The sequence below is a fragment of the Heterocephalus glaber genome, unplaced genomic scaffold (assembly GCF_053883595.1).
Source record: "Heterocephalus glaber isolate CG9 unplaced genomic scaffold, H.glaber_assembly_v1.0 deba00001538, whole genome shotgun sequence".
Classification (NCBI taxonomy): domain Eukaryota; kingdom Metazoa; phylum Chordata; class Mammalia; order Rodentia; family Bathyergidae; genus Heterocephalus; species Heterocephalus glaber.
In genome coordinates this window covers 20,646,596-20,673,353 of record NW_028258333.1, presented here as the reverse complement: position 1 = coordinate 20,673,353, position 26,758 = coordinate 20,646,596, and the positions used below count along the sequence as shown (strand labels likewise).

The window sequence follows — 26,758 nt, the reverse complement described above, 5'->3', positions numbered from 1 at the left end:
AGGTGAAAAATCTTGGCTAGATTATTCCAGTAAATTCTCAGGATGCCTGGCAAGTACCCTGGTTTGCGGTATTCTCTAACTGGTGAAAAAGCTTGAGCATGTAGCTGGATGCCTTGCCTCCCAACCGCAGCCTGTACAGGTAGACTGGATAGATACCTTACCCTCTTCTTGGGCCGGACTACTTTCTCCACTCTCCTGGGTTGTTTTTTTTTTTTTAACGATGAAAGGAGGTGGGCTAGGAAAGATGAGGTTATGAAAGCAGAAAAGCTTGCCCTGAGCTGCAGACATAGGGCCTCTCAAGTTGTTTGTTGGAGTCGCCTCATAGTGCAGATGAAGGGACTTGGCCCTTGTCAAGCTAGCAGATTAGCTGAGACCTTTCCTTATGTGTGACTTGGCAAAGAGAAAAACTGCCTTTTAATTTGTGAGTGAAAATCTTAGCCTACTTTGGAAGAGGATCCCAGGGAGGTCTGAGGCGGGGTGAGGAGCCCCTCTGTCTCCTCTCTTATTAGGAGATCACCAGGACCTGGAGGAGAAGGGCTGGGAGGAAAAGGGGCCCAGTCCCCTTGGGCCCATCACTGTCTCCGAATTTGCGCCTGTATTCGGATGAGGGGCTGGCTCGGTGGCCTCCGCTGTCAGCTTCCTTGGTGTCCTTCTGGGTGTCTGTCCTGGGCTCCCCTATTTGGCTCCCTGGACTGCGGGGCTGGGGCGGGGAGGGAGCAGCGCAGGGGTGGGAGTCGGGGAGGAACATGTGCAGAGGGGCTCGGAGGCCCGCGGGGCGGGCAGGAAGGCAGAGGGGTGGGGACCAGACCCGGGGTGGGCTGCACCCTTCCGCCCTGACCCATTCCACACCCTCCCCAAGCAGACCCTGTCAGCTGGTTCACTCCCCTTTCAGGAGGAGGGAGGAGGAAAAAGTATCTAGCCTCTTTCTGCTGGGGGTGGGGGTGGGGGTGGGCAACAGAAGAGAGCTTGGGTAGCTCTGTAGCCTTTGCTCTGGCTCCGGGAGACCATGCATCCTTGCATTGACCTGCGCGGCCACAGGCGGGGACTTGACTTCTGGAGCTGAGGGCTGAAACTTTGTGACTTTTCTTCTCCCCGAAGAAAACTGAATCATGCCATGTGCGCAGAGGAGCTGGCTTGCAAACCTCTCTATGGTGGCTCAGCTCCTCAACTTCGGGGTACTTTGCTATGGCACACAGCCTCAGCCAGGTCCGGTTCGCTTCCCCGAACAGAGGCAAGGTTAGTGTCTTTTTAAAATTTCTTTAAAAAGAAAATTTTCCTTTAAGACTCGTGGTGCTAGGACATGTGGGAATTTGGTCGCTCCCTTTCCCCTTCTCCTACCCGGCAGAACTGAACCCCGGAAAGCCGTCTGACTGTGCAGAAATGTGGGCTGGGGGCTCAGGTTTTCTTGATGTGGCCTTGAAGGTGCTGACGCCTCAGTCCCACTGTAAGGTGAGCGCCGCCAATTCTCCCTCTCACAGGACATTCTTGGAAAGGCTTAAGGGACAGCTGGCAACCTTTTCTCCCTGGCTCTTTTGTCTTCTCTCTGAATGCCGCACTGTTTCGACCCTCTACTTTTCAGATTCTGAACATGGAAAATTATTTTTATTAAAAAAAAAAAGTTCCAGCTGGCCACAGGCGGTCATTACAGTGTTTCTAGTTAGTTTTAAAGTTCTGGTCGGGGAAGGGGAAATGAGATTCCGCACCCCTGCTGAGCACATTTGGCTGTGTTTTGCTTTCCTGGAAAGATTTAGGGTTGTGTTTTTAAAACAACAGTCTTTTGGGGGAAATCTACCTCCGGAGGGGCTCACTTTCCCCTGTCCTGTCTTGCTGATCACTTTCCTGAAACCCATGTTCTAGGAAACACTGGAGTTTTAGTGGGCAGTTTTTATTATTACTATAATTATTTTTTAACCCTAACACCAGGAGCAAGATGGTGCTGTTGCCTGTTTTTTGTTGGATTTGGAGGGGTGGGAGACCATTTTCTTTCTGGTGGGGAGCACACTGTGCCTCTGGAGAAACAGCAGCAGTGGTGGCCTGGGTGTCACTGCACCCTGTCCCTACACTGGGCCACTGACAACACTGTTCTGGGGTGCAGGCACCTCTTCTACTGTCCCTCTTTGCAGCTGAGGATGCTGAAGCATGGAGTGCTTTGTGGACCCAGACTTCCACAATAATGCAGCACTGCTTAATAGTAGCTGTAGCCCAACCCCCCCCCCCCCCCCCCCAGCACATGGTTAGCATCCATTAAGTTTTGTGTTTGCTGACTGGGCTCAAGTCTCAGAAGGGAAAGGAAGTGCCTTCCACAGCTTTCTGACATCCCCTTAATTCCCAAGGCCAATTGGGTGATAAACATCACCAGCTTATTCGTGTTCAGGGGATTTCTAGGCAAGATTTTTCTGCCCACGTTGCAAAGTTTCAACACTGCTGGAGAACTCCACTGTGGCTTCCAGAGCTATCAGATGCAAGTCCCTCCCTCCCTCTGCTTTACTTGGAAGCTAGGCTGGCCAACACTGGGGTTAGATGTCAATCATCCAGCACTGGGTTGTGTAAACGGCCCAGCTACAATCTCCCACCCCCAAGTTTAAAATAGCAGCTCTTGTTGTTCTTTGAAAAACAATCCCTTTGTAAAAAGTCTCTCTTCTGGGGCAGCACAGAGCCTGCAAGCACTGCGCAGTGCATTTGGAGATGATTGGGATCAAAGACACACATCCTTCTGGGTTGGTTTTCAATTCTCCTTCTCCACATCTTCTTTGTGAGGGAATTCAGCCTGGTGTGGAGCAGACACTGCTGGGCCTTGCTTGTTTCTCTTTGGGGAAAGTGAGATAGGATTATTTTCACTAGGCAACTTTAGGGTTCTCTGCTGAGAATATTTGATACTAAAAAATAGTTTTAGAGTGCATCAAGTGATGCATATATATTTAGGTTCGAAATGATTTCAGTTTTAAAGGTTTATTCACCAATCTTAGATGATCCATTAATAGATTTACAGGTAATTCATTCTTTCGTTTTGTTTTTGTTGTTTTTGTTTTTTTTTCGTTTTGGTACCAGGGATCGAACTCGGGTCCTTGCGCTTGCAAGGCAAGCGACGGAACCACTGAACTAAATCCTTGGCCCAAGGTAATTCATTCTTGGTGCTAAGGAGAAATTTCTAAGTGGACTTCTCTTTAGAACTGAATCGGGGGAGGGGAAAGAGAGAGAGAGAGAGAAATTGAGAGAAGGAAATTCTAAAGCTTCCTGGGGATAGGATGACCTTCCCTTTTTACTCCAATGTTTTTGAGTTGCACTCAAATTCTGAACTTTTAAACTTGAGAATTACTTTGGAAATAATCTCACTTATCCTCTTCATCTTTACCAATGCATAACAGGAGGCCTATGTAGTCAGTCTGCTAGTCGACATTTATTTGTCCAGACCTACTTAATGCCACTTTGCTAGGTCATCTCACAGTTGAAAACAAATCCAGTCACCAGCCAAGCTTAAGAATTAGGATTTTAGTCCTATGAAAGAGTATGGAGATGAGTTCAATCTTTTCCAGGCCTAAAAGTAGGTAGATTGGAGCAACCCTACTAGGTGTTCTTTCCTCTGTTATCATGTAAGAATGTTCTAGGACTTCTCCAAGCTTTCTTGATTTACAACCAGATATCAGAATAATGGGGAATATGAGTCTTGCCCACAACATCCTGCTTCCCTTTTAATGCCAATAATATCTCCTTAGGTTTGCTTATTGCTGTTCAGATGTTCCTCCACGTATGATGGGATTATGTCCCAATAAACCCATTATAGAACAACATCTATAACCATTTATTTGTGCTATTCTGCAAAGAAGAAATGGTTTTAGATATTTTATTTAGATAAGAGGAGACTTCACAGTTTTGTTATCATGTGTTAATTAAAATAAGCTACATGGTTGACAGATGAATTATCACGGGGTTAGTGAGCAAGTCCAGCTTCCTGTGGCATATTTTACAATGATGAGGGGATCAACATGATTCCTCACAACTTGTCAACATATGTCAATTTCTATAATACAAATACGCATCATAAGGGTACAATCTCCCATGGAAAATAATTATAAAACAAACTATACTTGCTGCAGGAATTTGGTCACCCTTATTAGTAGGGAGTTTTAGAAATGCAGTTGCTTTCTAAGGTAGAAATAAAGATACGGATTGTGTTCACCTCAGCACAATACTAAGTTGGAATGGTACAGAGAAGATGAATATGACATGAAAATTCATGAAATATTCCATAAGAAAAGAAGTGTGAATTCAATCCAAACTTTATAAAATCTGTTAGATAAGTATTCTCTCATTCTGTGCCTTTTTTTTCTAGTTGAGGGTAAAAGATACCTTGGAAGTTTATATTTTCAAAAGACTTGCACCAACATGCTTTATTTAGTTTCTTATGAAGTACCATTGAAACTTGTGGCCTAAGTTGTCAAATTTAATTTTTAAATAAGGCAAATAAAAATGTTCAGGGCTTATTATTTATTTCCATAAACTCTACTGCAGGTTGCGATATAATTACAGGGCATCTCAGTCCCCTGTGTCCTGCCCCAGTCTTGCTGACACTCCACCTGGACATCTGGTCCTCAGAGATAGACCCTTGGAAGCAGTGAGGACAGAGCTTAGAAGTGTTTCCAGTGGCAAACAACCCAAGCATGATTCTTCACTTCTCTTTATTTTCCTTTGTAGAGATGGGAGTGGAGGCTAAAATGAGTGTTATTATTCCATTTCAATGTATAAATAAGAGGGTTTACTTAACTTTCAGTTTGGAGGCTGAAAATGCAAGATTGGAGGCCCCATCATATTATCTCTTGGTAAGGGCCTCTTGACTATTACAACATAATATATGGCATCATAGTGAGAGAAAATTTGGGAGGGAGCAGTAACATGGTGAGACAGGACACTAGGGATTCAGGGCCAGGCTTGCTTTGTTTTTCTTCTAAACAACAACTTGCTCTCATGGAAACTAACTAGGATACCGTGAGAATGACTTTAACCTCTTCCAAGGATAGTGCCCAATGACCTAACCATCTTCCATTAGCCCTCCCTCTTGCAGGATCCATTGTCTCAAACCTACTGCACTAGAGAGCAACCTTCCAGTACAAGAACCTTTGGGGAATAAGTCACATCCAAACCTATCAATGTAGGACACAGTTAATAATACATCACCAGGGAACTATGAGTATTAGATAAGACCAAATAAGTATACTTTTAATGCCACTCTTGATCATAGAAATGGTAAAAATTAAGAGATGAGGACCGGGGATTTAGCTCAGCAGTTCCACCGCCTGCCTCGCGAGTGGAAGGACCTGAGTTCGATCCCCAGTACCAAAAAAAACACAAACCGCGCCCCCCCCCAAAAAAAAAACAATTGGGGCCGGGGATTTAGCTCTGTGGTTTGGCCGCCTGCTGTGCAGGTGCAAGGACCAGAGTTCAATCCCTGGTACCAAAAAAAAAAAAAAAAGAGATGACACCTATTTCTTACATCCCCTCTGACTTCTATTTTCTTTTGGCCAAGATTATAGCTAACTAATCTGCCAAACTAAACTCCTACTGGAAGAACTATGGGCTTCTCCCCATCTCTGCTTGGAGATTGCATCTATTTATGGCCACAGTGATCCCTGGTCACCAAATTTATATCTTTAATACCAACGATGTTAGTGTTTAGCTAGTGAATGTTATTTGTTAAGCATTATTTAAAATCTGTTATATATACTAATACATTGAAACCTCACGACCACCTTAGGAGGTAGATACTATTATTTTTATGCCCATTGTTTAGATGAGACTACTGCAATTGGGCTGTCAATGTAAACCACACTTTTTAAGTGGCCTCCTACTTTCATCCATAGCTATGAGCTGCCGTGGTTTAGCTGTCTCCTTGGCATTCAAATTAGGAGTGAAAACTGATCTTCCCTTTTATAATTGTATTTATTGCTGAGCAAACTCAGGTAACTTAACAATCATCCCTGGAGGCTGTGCTGTTACCTCTAACTCTGTTGTGTTCTCTGCTGAGGGCATCTGGTCCTCTTTCTGTATGTGCCAAACAATGGTTGCGAGTATGATTTTGAAACAGAAAGCACAGGGTTTCAATCTAAGTAATGTTGCACCTGGACTTCTTAGACTCAGTTTCTTTTGCTATGAAATAGGGTTAACAACTGAATTGTACCACAGGGTTGTTATGAGTATCAATTGAGAAAAAATATGTGTATCAGTAAGCTTTTCTGTTGAGGAACACAATGCCCAGCATTTGCAACTTGATGAGGAAAGAATTAATTTGGCTCATGTTTTCAGGGGATTCAGTCCATTATTAGCTGGCTCCAAGGCAGAAGCATCATGGCAGAAGGGCTTCATGGCAGCTGGGAAGCAGAGGAGGGGAACAATACTAGAGAGGAAAGGGCAAGGGACCAGATATAATACCCAAGGTTGTGCCTCTGTCACCCACCCAGATATACCCAGAAGTATGCTCCACCAATCCCCTGGGTGACTTCCAAGGCAATTAAGTTGCCTATACCTGTTGCTCAGCTCTCAGAAGATTGAGGCAGTAGAATCATGAGTTCAAGGCTAGCCTGGGCTACACAGTGAGACCTTGATTCATAAAACAGAACAAAAAAAGGTGATACTGATTTAAAATTGTATCGGTTGGTCTCTGCTTTGTGGCAACTTGAATTTATTATAACTGCTTTCTGGCTATAATAAATAAGACATTTTCAACACTTTTCAGGCTTGTTCAAAGAGTATAACCTTTAGCTCAGAATTCATTTTTTAAATATGTAGTTGTTTTTAGTTTTAAATTGGTCAGTAATGGCTTTTAGAAAAATAATCTGTTAGGAAAAATGTTTATTTCTCTCTCTGCTTGGTGGAGATGCAGAAGCTTGCATATGCCTAGGGTATTAAAATGAGTGTTTTCATTTTGTGTCAGTTCCTGCCACGAACTTGAGTGTGAAGAAGAAAAGGAGGCTAATTTGCCATGCATTTGTAAAAAGAAATTCCAGACTATGCATGCAGGGGTTGCAAAAAGATGATGTGATTCTAAGCCTTTCATTTTTGTTTTGTGTTTATAAGAGGCTTCAAGGTCAATGGAAAGATATTGGAGAGAGATTTTTATCAGGAGAGATTTCGAGTACAGGGGAATTCTCCTCTACCGTCCCCTCAGATCAAGAGATTTCAGAGGTTTGCTGTGGGTTTTGGGAGCATGGCAAGTAGATTTGAACCTTAACATGATGTTATGGCTTGTATCTAGATGTTCCCCCAAAGCCTCCTGTGCTCATAGATGGGGAGGCTTTTTTTTGGTACCGGGGATGGAACTCGGGTCCTGCGCTTGCAAGGCAGGCGGTAGAACCACTGAGCTAAATCTCCGGCCCAGATGGGGAGTTTTGTAGGTGACTGGATTAGGTTGTGGTGCTAGGACTAAGGGGGTGGATAAGGGAAGGTCCATCTTGGGGGGGGGGGTGGCACCACACCAGAGGCTGTTAGCCTGGATGTGGTCAAAGGGACAGGCAAGCTGGATTTTACTACCGCTGCTGCTTTGCTGCCTCCTGCTTGCTTTGACATGGACTTTTCTCCTCTGTGATGCTCCTCTGCCATGCCACCAGACACATGACAATAAGCAATAGATTTGCTGGAATGGTATCTGGGACAGAGCCAACCAAGAGTATGGCCTTGCCAGCAATCAATGGTGTGGGTTACCTAATTTTAGGGTGAAGTCTAAGGATTATTATTTTTAAATTTTTTTAATTTTTTATTTATTTTTTTATGTAAGGATCATTATTATTGTCATTTTTTTTTTTTGATACTGGGGATCAAACTTGGGTCCTTGGGATTGCGCAGCAGGTGGCGAAACCACTGAGCTAAATCAACAGCAAATATTCTTTTCTTTTGGTACCCGGGATCGAACTCAGGACCTTGCGCTTAGGAGGCAGGCAGTGGCACCACTGAGCTAAATCCCTGGCCCTGTAAGGATTATTATTATTTCCTGTGTGTTAAATTTAGACTCCTGAAAAGGATCTTGAGTCACATGGAAATGAGGCCACAAGGAACTCCTTGTAGTGGTAGGGTGGCCTCAATATAGGGTGGAGGACTGAAAGCTGGCTAGTTGGAGGAGGGATTGCCCACATCTTGGGACCTGGGCAGTCCCTAGTGACAGAGTTTTCCCAAAACCCAGAGAGTATCTCGTGAGAGAAAGGGTCAGCATCTGGACACTGACCACACACACGGGTACCATCGCCAGGTGGCAGGTGCCCCCAGCCAAGTCAGACTTTCCTGTCCCTAACTTCCCTCCTTTGCTACAACCCTGGAGCATCCAGAGATATCATTGTGAGCAGCGGAGCAGAGAAACATGAAGGAAGTATTGCAGAAGGGGGCTATTTCCGCCCTACTCAACCTGGACATTTCTCTCTTCATTGAAGTCTGAACATGAGAGGGCAGAGAAGGGCCTCTACTAGATGAGGTCAAAGAAGTGCCAATGTTGGATGATCCCAGGCATTTCCGCAGAAGTGAGTGGGAGGTAGAAGGGGGAAGTGAGTCAGTTATACTCCTCAGCTCATGGCACGCTATCATTATTATTTGTGCAGAAACTATCTTTTGTTTTATATATTTTACATTTTTGTCTGCATTCCACACTCCTATTTCTCCCCATGGCAATCTATTTTAATGGGCTCCACATGTATATTTTGTTTGTGGGTGTTCTGGAAAACTTTCTGGTGTGTGTGTGTGTGTGTATCTTCCATTAATAGCTCTATATTAACTTGCCTTGTTTCTTATTTTTCGTTGAGTATTATTTTTAAGATTTGTTCTCGTTGCTATGTGGACAGTTGTATCTAAATATTGCAGTTGGAAATAGTAAGTCTGTACTTTTTACACTTAAATATTGAGACCATTTGTTAGGACCTAAGAGTAGAAACTGATCTGCATCATATTTCATCCAAGGCAGAGAAGAATGGTTCTAAAAATGATGTTTGAGAGCACTTGTCTAGAACAAAGTGCTCCTTTATAATTGCATCCCTTCAAGGCCATTTCTTTTAATTAACTAGCTACTGACATGTTCACTGATACATCGATACAGTAACCGAACACCTGTGGTGTGTAAAATTCTGTCCTCCAAAAGGTTCAGGGACAAATAGTGCAATAGAAAAATGGCAATATAGAGTAAAACCAATCCGGGAAGTACAGCGAGTGAGGATATGAGGGTTTAGGCAAAGGAGAAGAACATTATATCAAAGAGGAAGAATTTGAGTTGTTTCTTTAAAGCACAGACAGGATTTTGATAGAAAGCAAAATCAATGTAGTTGGGAAAGTAACCTGAACAAAGTAATGAAAGTAGTACAGCTGGAAGGTGGCAAGCAGAGTGATCTCTACCTTTCACCCACCTACCCCCTCCTTCCCTCCCTCTTTCTCCCCTCCCTTTCTCCTCTCTCTCACTCCTTCTCCTGCTTCCTCCCTTTTTTTCCCTCCCTCCCTTCCTTTTCTTCTTCCTTCCTTCTCTCTCTTCCTCCCTATTTCTCTCTTTCTCTGGTCTTTCTTTTCCCTTGAAGCAAAATATTATCTTACTAAATGGTTAATGGTTTGCTTTACTTAGTCTATAATTCTGAGTGATGACTAATTCCATGCTTATTAGATCCTTTGTTATTCCCAATCATCAAAATAAAGAGGTGGTGATGGGGATTAAAATTTAGATAAGTTGCCGGGGATTTAGCTCAGTGGTTCCACCACCTGCCTCACAAGCGCAAGGTCTCAAGTTCGATCCCTGGTACCAAATAAATAAATAAATAAATAAAATAAAATACATAGAATAAAATTTAGATAAGTCAAAAGGTATGTGTTTTTTGTGTGGAGGAAATAAGTGTTCCTACCTTGTATTTTTAAAGTGGTAAGTTTTGTGTTTTGAACAAATACCTCATATTCTAATATGTTTCCTTAGCATTTTACTTTGTGTACTTTGTATTTGTAAACATTTTTAAAAAACTCAAAGTTCTTTTAAGCACTCTGCTGTATCATGGGACCTTCTTATACTGTCATTGCTGTGAGGTTTGTCCAAGTGTGTGCTCTGAGTTCACCGTGGTTTTGTTTTTGGTTTTTCCTTTAACTGGACTTAGGAAGTTTCCTAAGGCTCTGTGATTTGTATCAACGGACTTTAGATTTGCACTGTCCCAGATCCTCATGCTGATCTTGCTCCTGTCTAACAATATTCCTCATAAACTAGTGCTCATCTTAAATTGCCTCTGATAAAATATCTGATACCCAGAGCTCTGTTTTAGTGTCAGCTCAGACTGCTGTGTGTCACTAAGGAGGACGCACTGTTTAATTTTGATTTGCTCAAGGACTTTGATGTTGACAGGACTTGTGTGTTTTGCCATCCGCAATCCAGCATCTAAGTTCCAAGTGGAAGTGAGTTTGCTTTGCTGCGCACTCAGAACAAGTCTCTCAGTCTTAATTTTGTGTCTACTTTTCTTTCAGAGCATTTTATGAAGGCCTTGCCAGAATATCACGTGGTGGCCCCCGTCCGAGTAGATTCTAGTGGGCATTTCCAGTCCTATGGCTTGAACCATCCTGTTACCAGCAGCAGGAAGAAAAGAGGTTTGGATGTCTCAGAGGACAGGGTATACTATAGAATTTCACACGAAGAGAAGGACCTGTTTTTTAACCTGACAGTCAATCGAGGATTTCTTTCCAACAGCTACATCCTGGAGAAGCGGTACGGGAACCTTTCCCATGTTAACATGGTGGCTTCCTCGGGCCCCCCTTGCCATCTCAGGGGCACAGTTCAGCAGCAGAGCACTGCAGTTGGGACTGCAGTCCTCAGTGCCTGTCATGGACTGGTGAGTGTCTGGGCTGATCACTTTCCTCCTCTGCCCCAGGCCCTTCGAGTCTCAGTCTGGACCTTCTCCCAACAGGTTCAAAGCCCCCTACAAACTTGAGAATGGAGTCCTCCAAAGGGGTTAGGAAAAAGCATACAATAAATAGAAGATCCATTTGGAGGTAGAGAGAATAAGGGCACTGAGGGTTCAGAGGAGGAGGAGGAGGGGGAGAGAGAACTCATCCCAAGAACATGGGGAGAGAGAGAAGAGAAGAAGGAGGATTTGAGTAGGATCTTTGGGGTAGGCCTGAGGTATTGTTCACTGACTGCTGATTGGTACCTTTTGAATTAGGAAAACCTCAATTTGGGTTGAGTGAAAGTTTTACTGATTCTGATGGTGATATCAGCAGCTAATATGAGATGATGGAGGGTTATGAACTTGGCAATCAGATGTCATGTGGGACCTTGGGTTGTCACTCTATTCCTTTGTGCTTTTGTTTTCTCACCTGTAAAGTGGGGACAATGATAGAAATGTTCTCAGTGCCATGGTTGGCCAACTGTGGTCCACCCAGTGTTTTCATAGCTGAATTTTTATTGAAACATGGATCCACTCATGCATTTACAAACCACCTATGGCTGTTTTCAAACCACATCAGCAGAGCTAAGTAGTTGGTTTAGGAACCAAAAAGCCCTGAAAGCTGAAAACATTTGTCAGAAAAGTTTGGTGACACATGTAATAGAGTATTGTGAGGATTAAATGAATAAATATATGTATATGCATGTTGGAAGAATCTTTAGTAATAATGACATCAAATGAATGCTAGCTATTATTATTTTTCTTTTTCCTGTTTCTAGTACACCAGACACTGGAATATGTAGTTTATGATGTGATTTGTGTACATTGTCCCCACCCCTCCATCCTCAGGTGTTTTTTGTTTTTTTTTATTTTTTTCAGTCAAGGAAACTTGGAGATCCTGAAAAACTTGCATAAGTTAGAGTCTGAGTCTTTCTGTTATATACCACACCTCAAAGTGTGACTAAGCTTATTTTTTATAATTTAAACTTGTGCTTAAAGGAAGCTTGGTCCCTTTGTTTCACTTAACTTCTTGGAGCAACTGCAGTGACAGCTTCATCTGTAACTCTAATGCAGGCACTGCTTGGGAAAGGGGTTCAGCTGTTTGAGGTTCTTCTCAGACTCGAGCAAGAGGCAGGCACCAGCACTCACAGTGTGTGCTTGGGGTGGGTGACTGCAGAGGCAGAGTCCAGAGTCCTGAACACTGCCAGTCCTCTGGAGTCTAAGGTTTACCTAGTAAACCCCCGATGACGTTGGCATTCTTACGGAAGGCACCTGTCCTCCCATCATCACGGCCATTTTCTTGAGAATTTCTGTTCTTTATAATTTAGGACTCTGTTTATTTTGTGTCTGTATAATTTGGCTCTGGTGGAATATTGCGGGGAAACTCATGCAAAACATTGTACAGTAATTTAAATTTTCTGAAGGACTGCTGTGGATGAATTGCTTCATACAATAAATGGAAAGTCTTGTTTTGCCTTTTTCTGTAAATCTAGATTTTGAAATATAGGTTTTTGCCATTCATCCTAATTAGAATATTACTATCACAAAACCAAGAATGGGGCCCTCTTCTCCCAGGCCTCATGCACTGCACTGCATAGTTATCAGGGAAGCTCTCCCAGCTCCGAAGTCTTCATCTTCTGGGCTCACTCACGCTTCACATCACATGTTCCCTTTGCTGTCCCAACTCATGTTTCTGTGAGATAATCCTGGACACATCATTGTCATCCAATCCTCTGTGACCAGGAGAAAAGAAGAAAGACCTTCTGATCTGGAAGGATGGGCACATAGGAATGGTCTGCATGACAAACGGCAAAGGCCACGCTTCTCCTGAGAACAGTGATATGGGAAAGTATGTCTATTCACTAACCATGCAAATACAGTGGACCTTCAAGTTACAACCAGCCTGATATATGAGCAACTTAGATTAATTAAGTTAGTAGAAGATTCATCTGCCTCTTGCTATCTATAGCACGTACCCAGGTAAATATCCAGATCTCAGCTATACTGATTTGAGTTACAGTCAGCTCTGGGGAACTGATCAAGTTTGTAAGTCAAGGGTCCATTGTAAGGTAATTATTATGCTCATAAAACCCTCTCCATGGGTTAGAGCAGTGTGTTCTTTGGACCTACAGGATTAACATCACAGGGAGACTCATTAAAAAGACAAATTTGGGGCTGGAGATTTAGCTCATTGCTGCCTCGGCCTGCCTCGCAAGCACAAGGACCAGAGTTCGATCCCTGGTACCAAAAAAAAAAAAAAAAAAGACAAATTTGGGGTTTCATTCTGGACCTAGGGTATCAGAATCTCTAGGGGTGAGTAGAAACTCTCTAAGACATAATTCACAACCATATAATTTATCCACTTAAAGTGTAAAATTTGATTCCTTTTAATATATTAAAATGTATTCTGCAATAATGGCAGTAAATTTTAGAACATTCTCATTAGCCCAAAGAAGAAAACTGTAGCTCTTAGCAGTCATTTCTCAGTGCTTCCATCCCACCGGTCCCAGGCAACCACTAAGCTACTTTTTGTCTCTATAGATTTTCCTATGTGAAATCCATGTCTAAGAAGCTCTGTAGGAGCTCTGTGCTTACTGAGATCTGAGAAGCACCAGGCTAGAGCAGTTGTTTTTAGCCTTGGCTCAACATGAAGATCACTTAAGAGCTTTAAAAATGTATCCATGCCCTGGCACCCCACACCCTACAGGTTCTGATTTAATTGGACTCATTGTGGGGCCCAGGCATCGGTATTTTTAAAGGTCCCCAGGTGATTCTAATGTGCAATAGGTAATACCAACCACTGGATTAGCAAGAATGGGTGCTCATTACCTCTGTTAACCAATTTTCCTCTAAAGTAGCTGGTCTCCCCATGCTATTTTAATAGGCTGCCAGGGGTGAGAACTGCTACTCTAAATTGATCTTTTGGTTTCTAAGGGAAGTTGCATGCTGTGTAACATTATTTGAAACTTGGGAATAAATAGAACATCAGGACCTTTTCAATTTCAATTTCAATTCAAAAGGCCCAAGTGAGTATCACCATGTGGGCATTTCTGGATTCAGATTTCAGATTCATGCTAAGTATAGGAGGATGCAGCGTTAGGCAAGATGACAGGAAAATTTTAGAGTAAAATTATTCAATGATTTTTTGCCAAAAACATGTCACTGGGATTATTTTGGAGCTTTTCACACATAAGTTGACAATGCACATGTGGTAATAGAAAGGCACCAAAAGCTAAATAAATTTCTTTCCTTTCTGTGAGTATATCTTTTAACTGGCTTTATCAGTGTGCACTTAGAGTGGTTCTAGGAAAAAGGATAGTGAATGGGCTGGTATCTGACCTCTTGATCACATGCCTGGGGTCTGACTCTGGTACATGAGGTTTCCTTTTCATCTAGGGATGACCCCACTCTCAAAGTCACAGGATGGCAGGCTTAGAATCTTCCGGCTTTCAGCCTACCACTACGTCGAGGGCAAATCTAGCACTTGGGAAGCCTTTCTTAGGAAGGGGTCACTTTCATGTGGACCAGGACATCTGCCTTTTCATTTCTGGGGCTCAGGCCTGGAATATTCTTTGTTTCAGATGTGGGCAACTGAATGAGATGTTGGAGGGTGTGTTCTTTTGGGTCTGTCTGTGATTTCAGATTATTCATTCTCCTCTGGAAGAGACCCAGGTGGTTTCAAACTGTTGATCCTAGGAAGCCCGCTTACCATCCTTTGGCATGGGTGTGGTCCTCAACCTCTCGGAGGCTGCTTCCATACTGAGTCAGCCCATCTCCAGTATTTTCACTACCCTTCATCTCTCAAAACTTTCATAACTTGAAATTACGAATTTGTTTCCCTTAAACAGTTTAGTGGATTTGTCCCATTCTACGTTCTTTGACTGAGAAACTGTGTTTTTAAAAATCAGTTAGACTCTGAATTCACTCTCAGGAAGAGTGAGTATCCCAGCGTGGTAGTTTTGGGTTTGCTGCTGGCAGAGTCCTAGGGGATTGATTCCAACTGTGTTGGTTGTTAGTATTTCAGTTGATATTTCTGCACCAGAAACATAGACTTCACATTCATACATGAGACAGGGTTGGGATTCTGATTTTTTTTTTTGGTTCTGGGGATCAAACTCGGGTCCTTGCGTTTGCACAGTAGGCGACCAAACCACTGAGCTAAATCCCCGGCCGGGGTTCTGATTTTTATGGGTACTCTACTCCCACCAATAGCCTGGTTTAAGCACCCACCCTCTGGACTGTATACCTGGGTCAGTAAGCAAATATATATATACACATTTATAGTCAGGACACTATTTGATTCCTATTCATAGCATTTCTTAGTTATGGCTTTATTAAAGGAATGCTGTTTGTAGCTCTATCATAGATTCCTGCCTCAATTCCAGCTCCTGCTGGTAAAATCTATCCAGCTTTAACTTTCACTGAACTCAGCTTTAAGTATTCCTCTCTTTTGACACACCGAAATTGTCTTGTTTTGAATTCAAATGCGAAATAAAACTTTGAATAAGATATTTTATTTGTGCTATTTTAACTCAAACTTTTGATTTTGATAGAGTTGTAGATTCATATGTAGTTGTAAGAATTAGTATGGAAAGATCCTATATACTCATTACCATCATCCTCCAATGGCAGCATCTTGACAAATCACCATATGATGTTACAGGCAGCATTTTGACATTGATAGAATCAAGATGTCAAACATTTCCATCACAACGGGAATGTTTGTCCCTCATGTTGTCCATTTATAGCCATAACCCCTATCATCTGATGTTTAGATTTTGCATTGAAATTCATGATCCTTTTTGAGTTAAGTTTTGTATGAGATGTAAAACTTAGGTGGTGATTCATTTCCTTCCCTCCTTTCGTTCCCCCTTGATCCCTTCTTCCCTCCCTTTCTACTTTCCTTCTTTATACCTATGGATATTTAATTGCTCCAGAACCATTTGTTGAAAGGTTATCCTTCCTCTATTAAATAGCTTTCACACTTTTGTAAAATTCAGGTGGAAATATTTCTGTGAGTCTGTCTCTGAGTTGTAGGTTCTGTTGTACCAGGAGCCCACAGTCTTCATTGCTGTGTCTATAATTAGTCTTGAAATCAGGTAGACTGATCTTCCCATTTTATTCTCCTTTTTCAGAACAAGTGTTTTAGTGATGCCAGTTTCTTTACCTTTCCAAATGAATTTTAGAATAATCTCATCTACAAAAACTTGATGAGATCTTGAAAATAATTATATTGAACCTGTGTATTCATTGAGGAGAATTGTTATCCTTGCTATGTTGAGTCTTCTAATCCATGAACAATGCTTGTGTCTCAATATATTTAGATCTTCTTTGATTTCTTTCATCATTTCATGTAACTTTCAACATAGTAGTATATATCTTATCTAGAGGTAACTTAAATATATGGGAGGATGAACCAAGGTTTTATGCAAATACTACAGTATTTCATATAAATTATTTGGCAATCTGTGGATTGTGTATCTGTGGGGAATGGATCCTGGAACAAGTTTCCCTTGGGCACCAAGGAATGACTGCATGTATGTGCTGCATATTCATTCATCCATCCATGGACATTTAGGTTGTTTACATATATTGACTACTGTGAATAATGCTGCAATAAACATGTAAGAGCAGATAACACTTCAAGAAACTAATTTCAATTTCTTTGATACATACCCAGAAATAGAATTTCTGCATCAGTTCCTTGGAAGGAATTTTAAATTCCACTCTGATGTCATTTTTCACAAGCTGTCTCCCAACCCATTACTTTTATATGCATCATCTACTGGGTCACTGGTCCTTGCGCCACCAGGCCTTCCCCACCTGTAGGGTTGTTAGTGTGAATGGAGAAGGAGGCTCTCAAGTACAGTAAAAGTAATTGCTTTGTACTTTTCCCTTCCCTGTGTCAGAGTGTATTTGGGAAAGTTAATGAAACTGTCTTGCAAATTTGTCCTCTTTGTTTGCTAAATCCTATTAGTTTCCAAATATGTTGTTTTTGAGAGTTCTCTAATATAAAGTAATCAGAGAGAAGAATAACAATTTCTTCTGTGCTCAGCCTCATTGCCTCTTCCATTGGAGAAGGCCGGGGCCCTTTATTCACAGGGAAGATTTGACTCATTGGCTCAGTGCCTGTTTGGAGAAGTAGGTGCTCTGATGCGGGCTAAGTTTTGTTTCTATGCCTCATTAGTGTGACCTATGATTTCTTTTCAGTCTGAAGAACCTCAATGCCCTTTTTTTTTTTTGCTTAAATTCTTTTTTTGGTACATTTTAGGTATACAATACGTTTACATTTATCACTGGGTGCTTGTACCTGTACATGATGTATCTTGGTTCTTATTTTTTCCCCATTACCTGTGGACCCTTCACCCACTCCACCCTTCCCTATTTACATAGACTTTGTTTCCATTTTTTTCTTTTCTCATAATTTTTCCTTTCCCTTCTAATTTGACTCCTCTTTTCCAGACTTTAAAATCTGCCAGTTGTCTGTGAATTTGTAGCAAAAACTGACTTAACCTTACAAGCCTTTTGCAAAATATTCCTGGGCGAAAAATAAGAATAATCATGTCACTCAGCCCTACTTACCTCACACTCTGGTAGATGCATTAGAAAAGTACACTGCTTTTCTTAATTGGCTTAGTAAGACTCCACATCTCACAACTTCATTAAAACTGCTTCTTTCAAGTCTTCAGGGGAACATTGTGTTATTAGTGGGCACTCCTTTGTTTTAGTCGAACTTGACAATATCTTGACATCATTTGACACAATATTCCTATTTGAAATATATTTGTTCTTTGATTACCTGATACAATATTATGACCATTCTGCCTCAGTGTCCTATGCTCATTTTCCTCTACTCAGCTACTAGAGTGTCCTAGGCTTTTATCTGCAATCATTTTTCTCTAGCTTCATACTCTTGTTAGGTAACCACCAGTCCCAAGTCCGAAATTCCAAGCCTGTCTGTCTATCTATCTATCTGTCATTTATCTATCTAATCATCTAGTAATGTATCATCATATTTGTGATGTTTCTAACATCTGTGTATCTATTTTTGTATATATGTAAATAACTCCTAGATTTACATATATGAATTTATGTTTATAAGTTTTTGGAACTCCAGCAATCTATTTGCCTTGTCATATAGATTCCTAATAAGTGTCTCAGATTCACATGTTAAAAGCCAACACCGATGATCTCCTTTCCTTTAGTCTTCCCTATTTCTCATGTCAACTCCATTCTTTCATAACCCCTAGAGTTATATCATTTTTGACTTCTTTTTCCATCATGCTCTGTGTCTGTTTTTATCAGCACATCTTGTCATCTCTTGTCAAAATATGTTCAGACTCTACCACTGCTGTCACCAGCATGGCTAGCACTCTAGTATGCCTGTTCTCAGTGGGACTAGTTATACTCTCCAGGGAGCTTTTGGCAATATTTGAAGACATTTTTGATTGTTACAACTGGAGAGGAGGGAATTGCTTCTGCCATCTAGTGAGTAGAGACCAAGAAGGCTGCCAAACTTCCTACAATGCACAGGACAGCCCTCCACTGCAAAAGATCATGTGGTACAAAATGTCAAAGTTGAGAAACCTTATCCTAGTCCTATACACCATTTTCTCTCCATTGGATCCTACATTTACCTCCCTAATGATTTCCTAGCCTCTTCTATTAATTCCTTGTAAAACATTTCCTAAATGGTGGCTGGTCTGGTCTCCTGAACATATTTATAGAGCAATGCCACTCTTCTGCTTAGAGTCTTCTACTGGTTGCTCATCATAGCAGAATGAAATATGAACTTCTTTTTTTTTTTTTTTGGTACCGGGGATCAAACTCGGGTCCTTGCGCTTGCGCAGCAGGCGACGAAACCACTGAGCTAAATCCCCGGCCCAAAATATGAACTTATTGACTTGACTTCCAGGGCACCCTATGACCTGATACTGCCTACCTCCCTGCCTTCTTCCCACCATGTAGGATTCCTGCACCGTGCTTTAGTCACACTGATCCTTTTTCTGCTTCTCCGATGTAACCAGCACACTTCAGCACCATGACCTTTGCATACACTATTCTCTCTGCTTAGAACTCTCTTTCTTTAGATTTCAACATAGCTGTTCCTTGTCTTTATATCCTACCTTAAAGTTTTCACTGCCACTCAAACTGAAGTAGACTCTTCCAGTAGTCTATCACATTGCCTATTTTATTTTTAAAAGAATTTACACTACCAAGGTTTTTGTTTCTTTCTGCTTAATTTTTCTGTTCTTCACTTTGTCTTTTTAAAAATAAATTTTATTTTATTTTATCCTGTTCCCCCCCTCAAGCCCTCTCCCCTCCCTATGTACAAAAGCTTTGTTTCAATTTTTTCCTTCAATTTCACTTGTCTTATATGCATGTGTTTAGCTATGTTTCATAATAAGCACTCAGTAAATACTGGTTAAATATATATGCCTTTCTACTGCTCTAGGTTCCTGTAGACTTCCCCAACTTGTGGTTTCAGAGTGAGGTTACATTTTTTCAGCTAGTTAAACAATGGCTTAACACCCACATATTGACGGTCACAATGCAATTTGGTCCCTGAACCATGTCTGATGGATTCTAGGACATTGGCTTCTCATCATGGCCTCCTTTGGCTCATCACTCTAAGAGCACTGTGACTGCCAGTATCATGTTGACTTTTCCAGAGAAGATACTGGTATCATTTGTAAGTGAGCTCAGATCGGGTCTTTCCTTAGTTCTGCTATGCACTTCACAGTCTAATCTATAATTTTCAGTAGGACGGCTTTGAAGATTTGCACCTAAAGGTAAGGAAAGTATAATGCAAATAATAACCTAAAGTTTTTACTAATCTTGGTCAGAGTCTAGGCTAAGTTTTAAGAGTGTCTCTAACCAGGACTTTATCTGCTTAGGGATGTCCTGAAATGTATTTCTTTCCTGAGTCATGAGCCTAATCACGAGACCTTTGAGAAGGGAGGAAATGTCCCTCTGTCTTCTTATCTGTCTGTGTATCTCTTCATCCACCCAGGAATCCATCTCAGTATCAGACCATCTTTATTTCCAGTTCTTCTTTCCAGCCCTGGTTGCTTTCTTCATGGGAAATCCCATCTAAGACCCTGTGTCACACTATCCAGTTTGGACATTTCGTACCCTGCAAAAGTGCTTCCAAGGAGTCACTGGGGAATGAAATCTAGTGCAGGCTCTGACAGCTGAACCTGGTCATGGCTCAGAGTGAAAAACAAATTCTAACTAGAGTAGGAAAAGAGACCATTTTATAATTCCTTCGCCTAAAGTTGTGCATATCTTTTTGTAATTTGTCTGCCTACATGGGGTGCCTTTTACAATTCATCTGTCAGGATGAGGCACTTTTTAAAATTTTATTTCCCTCCCCTATGTGTTTTCTTATACTTTGAACAAATATGTGTGAAAACAGTAGTTCCTGAACTCCCTATCCACAGGATTTGGCCTAGTTTTGTGGCCTCCACAGGACAATCACCTGAGGATGCAATAATCTCTCACTAGCATGTTTCCCAAAGCCTGAAGCCTGAATTATTTGGTCTCAAGTAACAGTGTGTATGTGTGTGTGTGTGTGTGTGTGTGTGTATACACTCATTAATTAACAGATATTTTTCCACTAAGATGCAACAAATCCTTACCAGTTCCCTTTCCCAATATTGTCCTTGAAATAAGGTAAGGAACAAGTCTATGTCAATTATCCAAAATATTAAGGTCTTTCCATTTTTTGCTTTTACATTTAAAATCTATTAAACAAGTGCTTATGTAGTTATGTAAAGGCTCAGATAATTTCTAAAATTGCAGTGACACATTTCTGCCAGCAAACATACCCAATAACCATGTATGAAGCAGCCCTTTGTTTCCCAGTTTTGCCACCTTTGAATTGAGAAGACATTTTTTGGCACTAGAACATTAACAGTCTTCAAGCTCTCATTTAGTGCTGGGCTATGCTGTTACATGAATTTGAACACTTTTAACTTTGTAAGATTCTAATATTCAGGAAGGCAAGGATCAAGCATGCTGTGTGTTTGTCTGAGTGAATGCTGCAAGTGAGGATTGGTGGCATTTAAAAATCCGTGCCATGTGAGGGAGCATTTACTGGGGTGGGGTGTGCTTCAGACCAGGTTATTCCTGCTAGTGCAGCCCAGTTCTTGTCCTGGAAAGCCCTGCTGATTCTGTTTCTGTACACACAAAGAATGTAACCATTTCTGCCTTCTTGTTGAATTCCAGCCTGGGTAATGTGGTGGAGGAATGAAGTTCACTGGCAGAGCTGTGTGGGAAAACTTGCCCCTTGAGGCTTCTTGCCTTGCTTTCTGATCCTGAACAGCGCATCCCATTTGCGGAAACCACTCATTTGAGTTACAGGACGCCTATGTGTCAGGGTTTGTTGTTTTACCCCATGGGGAAGGAAGTGAATGCTCTGTTTATCCCCTAACTCTGCTTCCAGGCTGAGGAATTCTCCCTGACCCCCGACCTTTGGGGTTGCCTGATCAGACCCATGCTTACTCAGACGTGAGACTGGAACTGGGCTTTTGGCTGGCGGAAATTCCTCTCCTCACTATGAATGCTTTGTGCAGCAGGCTCATAAATATGAGTGAGTTTCTTTCCTCTCTCTTGTTTTGTTTTTTGCCCACTTTTTATTTCATCAGCTTCATTTTGTGGGTTTCCAGGATGATGGATTAGAGGAGGAAGGGTTAGATCTCAGGAACCTGTACTTGAAGAAGCAGCACTGATTTTTATCCTTTTTCTGAGTCTTGAGTCAGCAGCCCACACTGTGGCCCTGGATGTTGCTGGAGAAAGAATGGAGAGTGGGCTTCTGGTATTATGGGGAACGAGGAGCCAATACCCTATTATAGAATTAATTACCTGGCTTATGTATTTACACAAATGCAGCATGGAGACAGACTCCCTCTCATGGAAATCTCTGCCCTGGAGAGTTTACTGTGCCTTATACTTCTGTTTTAATTACAGAAACTGCTAGCTAGGTGGCTTGAGTATCCCTCTAGATTTTCATGCATTAGTATTTGTTTTTCTTGTTGACACAGCATGAATCATAGTTCTAGGGAGCTTAAATATTAGAGAAAACTAGTTTCTTTTAACAATGCCTTTATTGCTTGACATTAATGAGGACTTAGAAAAATGGGAAAACGAAAGGCCTGAGTTTTGTTCTTTAACTGAAAAAAATGGTTTTACTTGATTATTGAGATGATGTTTCAACGTGACATGACTGATGTATTTTAAATTACACAGCCTATAAGGAACAATTCCACTGGATTTGGGAGTCAGAGAAGCTGAGCCCAAAGACACAGTTACTTACAAACTCTGTGACCTTGGAGTAGGCTTTGCCTCTTTGGACTGTTACTTTGGATGACCTGGATGCTTCAACAGGGAATCATCTTGGAGCATATTAGCAATGCAGATTCTCACATCTTACTCTGGACCTGCTGAATCAGACCTAAATTTTAACAATATCCACAAATTACTTGTATGTGCATTAAAATTTGAGAAGCATTGACCTGTTGAACCCAGAGGCACTGACTCTGAGTTTACCCTTTTATCATTTGCATCCTTTTGGCAAATTATTTGCTTAAAAGCATAACGGTGCTTAGACCAGGAACTATGTTACTCTAACCAGTGTGGATGGGTGAAAGGGTATGTCTTAGTATTCTGTCACTGTGACAAATACCTGAGATAGAAAACTTAAAAGAAGGAAAGGTTTATTTTGACTCAGAGTTTCTGAGGTTTCAGTTAATGGTCATTTGGCACCATTGTTTTGGGTCTGTGGTGAGGCAGAGCATCATGGTGAGGGGAGTGTGTGGTATAGCAAAGCCACTCTCCTTATGGTATTCAAGGAGGAGGGACACTAGGCTTCTAATATCCCCTTCAAGGATATACTCTACAGTGACCTAACTTACTTACACTATGCCCCACCTCCTGAAGGTTCCACTACCTCCTAATAATTCCAGGGGCCAGTGATCAGACCCTTAGCATGTTGATGGACTTTTGGGGGACATTTAAGATCCAAACTATAGCAGAGTAGAAGAGGAATCTTAACTAACGTAATTCCAAAAAAGATGGAGAACACGGATCTTGGAAACCAAAATAAGATGGATTCTAGTGGGCAAATATACCCATTTGTTCTTCTGTTCTGTTCTGTTCTGTTCTGTTTTCTGTTCTGTGTTCTGTTCTGTGTTCTGTTCTGTTTTCTGTTCTGTTTTCTGTTCTGTTCTGTTCTGTTCTGCGTTCTGTTCTGTTCTGTTCTGTTTTCTGTTCTGTATTCTGTTCTGTTTTCTGTCTGTGTTCTGTTCTGTTCTGTTCTGTGTTCTGTTCTGTTTTCTGTTCTGTTCTGTTCTGTTCTGTTCTGTGTTCTGTTTCGTTCCGTTCCATTCCGTTCCATTCTGTTCCTCTGTAATGTTTGGTTATGTTTGAATACATGTCATTAGTGTGGACAAATCTTACCAGCACAGCTGCTGTTTTTGCTTAGGTTCTTTAATTCTCTGTTATCTGGTGTGAGTGTTCCAACCAATGATCTGTTGTTTTGGTGTCTTCATCAAAGCTGTTGAGAACAGACAGGTTTTCTGGGCCTGAGGCGTGCTGGGATAAACAATGACAGCTGGAACTATAGCACTGTTTATGATTTCATTTCTATCCCCAGAAGGGTGCTAACTTTGTGTTAAGAGTGAAAAGATCTTCACATTATAAATATTACCTTAAGAGATTGCAAGTGTGGAATTTTTCTAAGGTGGCAATGAAAGTCTGGGTATAAAAGAAGAATGGCAAAACAAGAGTCAGGCTTCCTTCTCAGCTCTGGAAGGACATTATTCATATAGATGGTGCTGCTGGCAGCAGTGTACCTGGCAAACAGTAAGAGCAGACGATATGGTCTCTGCTCCTGCATGTGGCCATTTTTACATTTATTAAATTCATTATTCCTGATTCAATGAACTGTGGATTTAGAGGCTTGCAAATGTTTTTCTTCTCCATGTCTCCATAGACCATTTGTTACCACCACAGCTGTCTGTCTAATGATTGCCATCACTAATTATGTCTGGTTATTTATTTTTAAGACCATTCAAGTAGTCCAACATTAAAAATCTTCCTCGTTACTAACACAAAAAGACATGATCTTCTTTCTGATTTTCCCCCATGGTGCATGTTATTGGATTTGTTGATTTCCCTCCTTCAGATGTTTTAGATATTTATTTTATTTTTTTTATTGTTGCATAAATGTGAATTTATTAAGATAGACTATGTTTTTTTTCTTAAATTCTTTTATTGGTACATTTTAGGTATACAATTCATTTACATTTATCATTGGGTGCTTGTACCTGTACACGATATATCTTGGTTCTTATTTTTTCCCCATTACCTGTGTGCCCTTCACCCCTCCACCCTTCCCTATTTACATACTTCTTTTCCATTTTTCTTTTCTTTTCTCATAATTTTTCCTTTCCATTCTTTCCTTTCCCCATCTCCTCCCACCACCCCTACCCCTTTGGACCTTTTCCTATTTCAAAATATCAATTATTAGTTATTAATCCTTTTAATCCTTATTTACACTCTCAGTTTCTCATACTAGAGAAACTATTTGGTATTTACACATGTGTGTCTTATTTATTTCACTTAAGAGTATGGCCTCAATATGCATCCATTTAGCTATAAATGACTCTAGTTTCTTATTCTTTATGGATGAGTATACTCCATTTTATAAAAAAACCACATCTTTATCCAGTTTCCAGTTGATGGGCATTTGGGCTGTTTCCAAGCTTTAGCTATTACAAACTGTGCTGCAATAAACATGGGTACACATATATCTCTGTGGTAATTCTTTTGGGAAAATACCCAGCAGGGGAATAGCTGGGTCAAATGGGACCTCCAGCCCTAGTTCTTTTAGGTATCTCCACACTGATTTCCACAGTGGTTGCACCAGTCTGCACTCCCACCAACAATGGAGAAGAGTTCCTTTCTCTCCACACCCCCGCCAGCATTTGTTATTGGGTGATTTCTTGATAGCAGCCATTCTTTGTGGGGTGAGGTGGAATCTCAGTGTTGTTTTCATCTGCATCTCATGAATGACCCGTGAGGTTAAACATTTTTCATATGTTTATCTGCAGCTTTTACTTCTTTGTCTGAGAAATGTCTGTTCATTTCAAATGCCCATTTTTGGATTTGGTCTTTAAATTTGGGAGGTCTGATTTTTTAAAAGTTCTTTATAGATTCTAGATAGTAGACCTTTGTCTGAGGAAGAGCAGGTGAAGATTTTTTTCCCACGTTGTGGGTTGTCTGTTAGCTCTGTTGGTGATTTCTCTTGCAGTGCAGAAGCTTTTTAATAAGATGAAATCCCAGTTGTTGATTCTTTATGCTAGTTCTCATGCTATTGAGGTTTTGTTCATAAAGTCTTGTCCTATGCCAATATCTTCAGTAGTTCTACCTAACTTATATTCCAGCAAGTTTAGTGTTTCTGTCTTAATATTTTGATCTTTAGTCCACTTCGATCTTAATTTAGTGCATGGTGATAGATATGGGTCTAGTTTTAAGCTCTGACAGGTTGAAATGCAGTTTTTCCAACACCATTTATTAAAGAGGCTATCAGATATTTATTTTAAAAAGAATGACTTTCCAACACTCATGCTTCCCACCAGACCCAGTTTCCTTAACTTCTAGGAGGCACATTCCCATTTAGACATTCCTTCATAGTTTTTCAGTTAAATCGGCTGGGGAAACAATAAACTATTTTGAAAAGCAAGGTTATGAGAGACACAACATTTAATATTGAATGGTTCTATTTGATGTCATTGATTTCTTCTCTTCCATTTACTAGCCTATCCTCCTCTGATGCTTTCTGTTTACAGGCAGATTCTTCTCTAGACTTTGTTCCTCATTTGACTTCTGCTTCGGTGCTAAGGATGAATCACATAATTTTAAAATGTAGAACTTCCATTAGGTCATCAGATATCATTGTCTTTTTTCCAAGAAAGCTTCCTTTCTTCTGGCAAGACTTTTTAATTTTTTAAAAATTTGCAGCTGAATTTTTCTCTTTCCAATTCTTCATTATTTTAATAACTTCTTCTTTTTCCTGGTTGTAAATTTCCTAGGGTTTTTCTTTGGCTTTTCATTCTCTTTCTTGCTCTTCTTCATTTTAACAATGACAAAGCTTCCTAGAAGTCTTTTCAGGCAGTTTATCCCACGTTCTGACTGACTTTCTGTTATAGTTTATGTCTTGATGTCTCCCCAAAGCCTCATGTAGTCATAGGTGGCTTTTTCAGAGGTGGCTGAATCTAGAGTATGTGATGCTGGGAGTAAGGGTGTGGGATTACTAAATCCATTCACTAATTGGTTTGGAACTACCCTAATCCTGGTAGTCTGGATAAAAAGGGCAGAAAGACACTCTTAAGGTTCCTTGTTGCTTGTGCTTCCATGTGGGTGCCATGAACTGTTTCTCCTCTGTGATGCTGCTCTGCCATGCACCACTCTGCCTTGCAACCAGCCAATGATGGACTGAAACTTCTACAAACTGTGAGCTAAATAAACCCCTTCCCTTTCAACTTTTGATGTTGGGTATTTTGTCTTAGTAATGAGAGAAAAGTAAGATATAAATTGGAACCAGGAGTGGGGCCATTGCTGTGACATTGCCTAGTCATGAGGTTTAAGCACCTTGGAAATAAATTTGGAAAGGTTTTGAGACACTAGCCAAAGAGGTATGCTCTAAACTATATGGGAGACTCTGGTCAGAGCCTGGAGAATTAGAGTAGTGATGGAGATGCTACCAGTTAGGATGAGGCTCAGGAGGCTTCTGTTGAGGAGGACTGCATTGGCTGCTGCATCCCAGGCAGTGTGTGTTGTGCTCTGGCAGGAAGTTGGTTTGGATTTTGCTTGTGTTTAGA

General features: G+C 41.1%; 1 protein-coding gene across 5 annotated transcripts in view; it reads left to right on the top strand.

Moving 5' to 3' along the window:
* The first annotated feature begins 944 nt into the window (after positions 1–944).
* Adamts12 (ADAM metallopeptidase with thrombospondin type 1 motif 12) overlaps positions 945–26,758 on the top strand; it is a 326,379-nt gene continuing 300,565 nt past the window's right edge. For 2 of the 5 annotated variants that reach the window (XM_004848653.3, XM_021261522.2), the window contains exons 1-2: positions 945–1,236; positions 10,459–10,820. In XM_004848653.3, coding sequence (XP_004848710.2) covers positions 1,110–1,236; positions 10,459–10,820 — 489 coding nt within the window. In that variant the 5' untranslated portion in view covers positions 945–1,109. Of the gene's footprint in view, positions 1,237–10,458; positions 10,821–26,758 lie in introns of those variants that run through there. The other 3 variants (XM_021261518.2, XM_021261519.2, XM_021261521.2) reach the window with 3 other exon arrangements.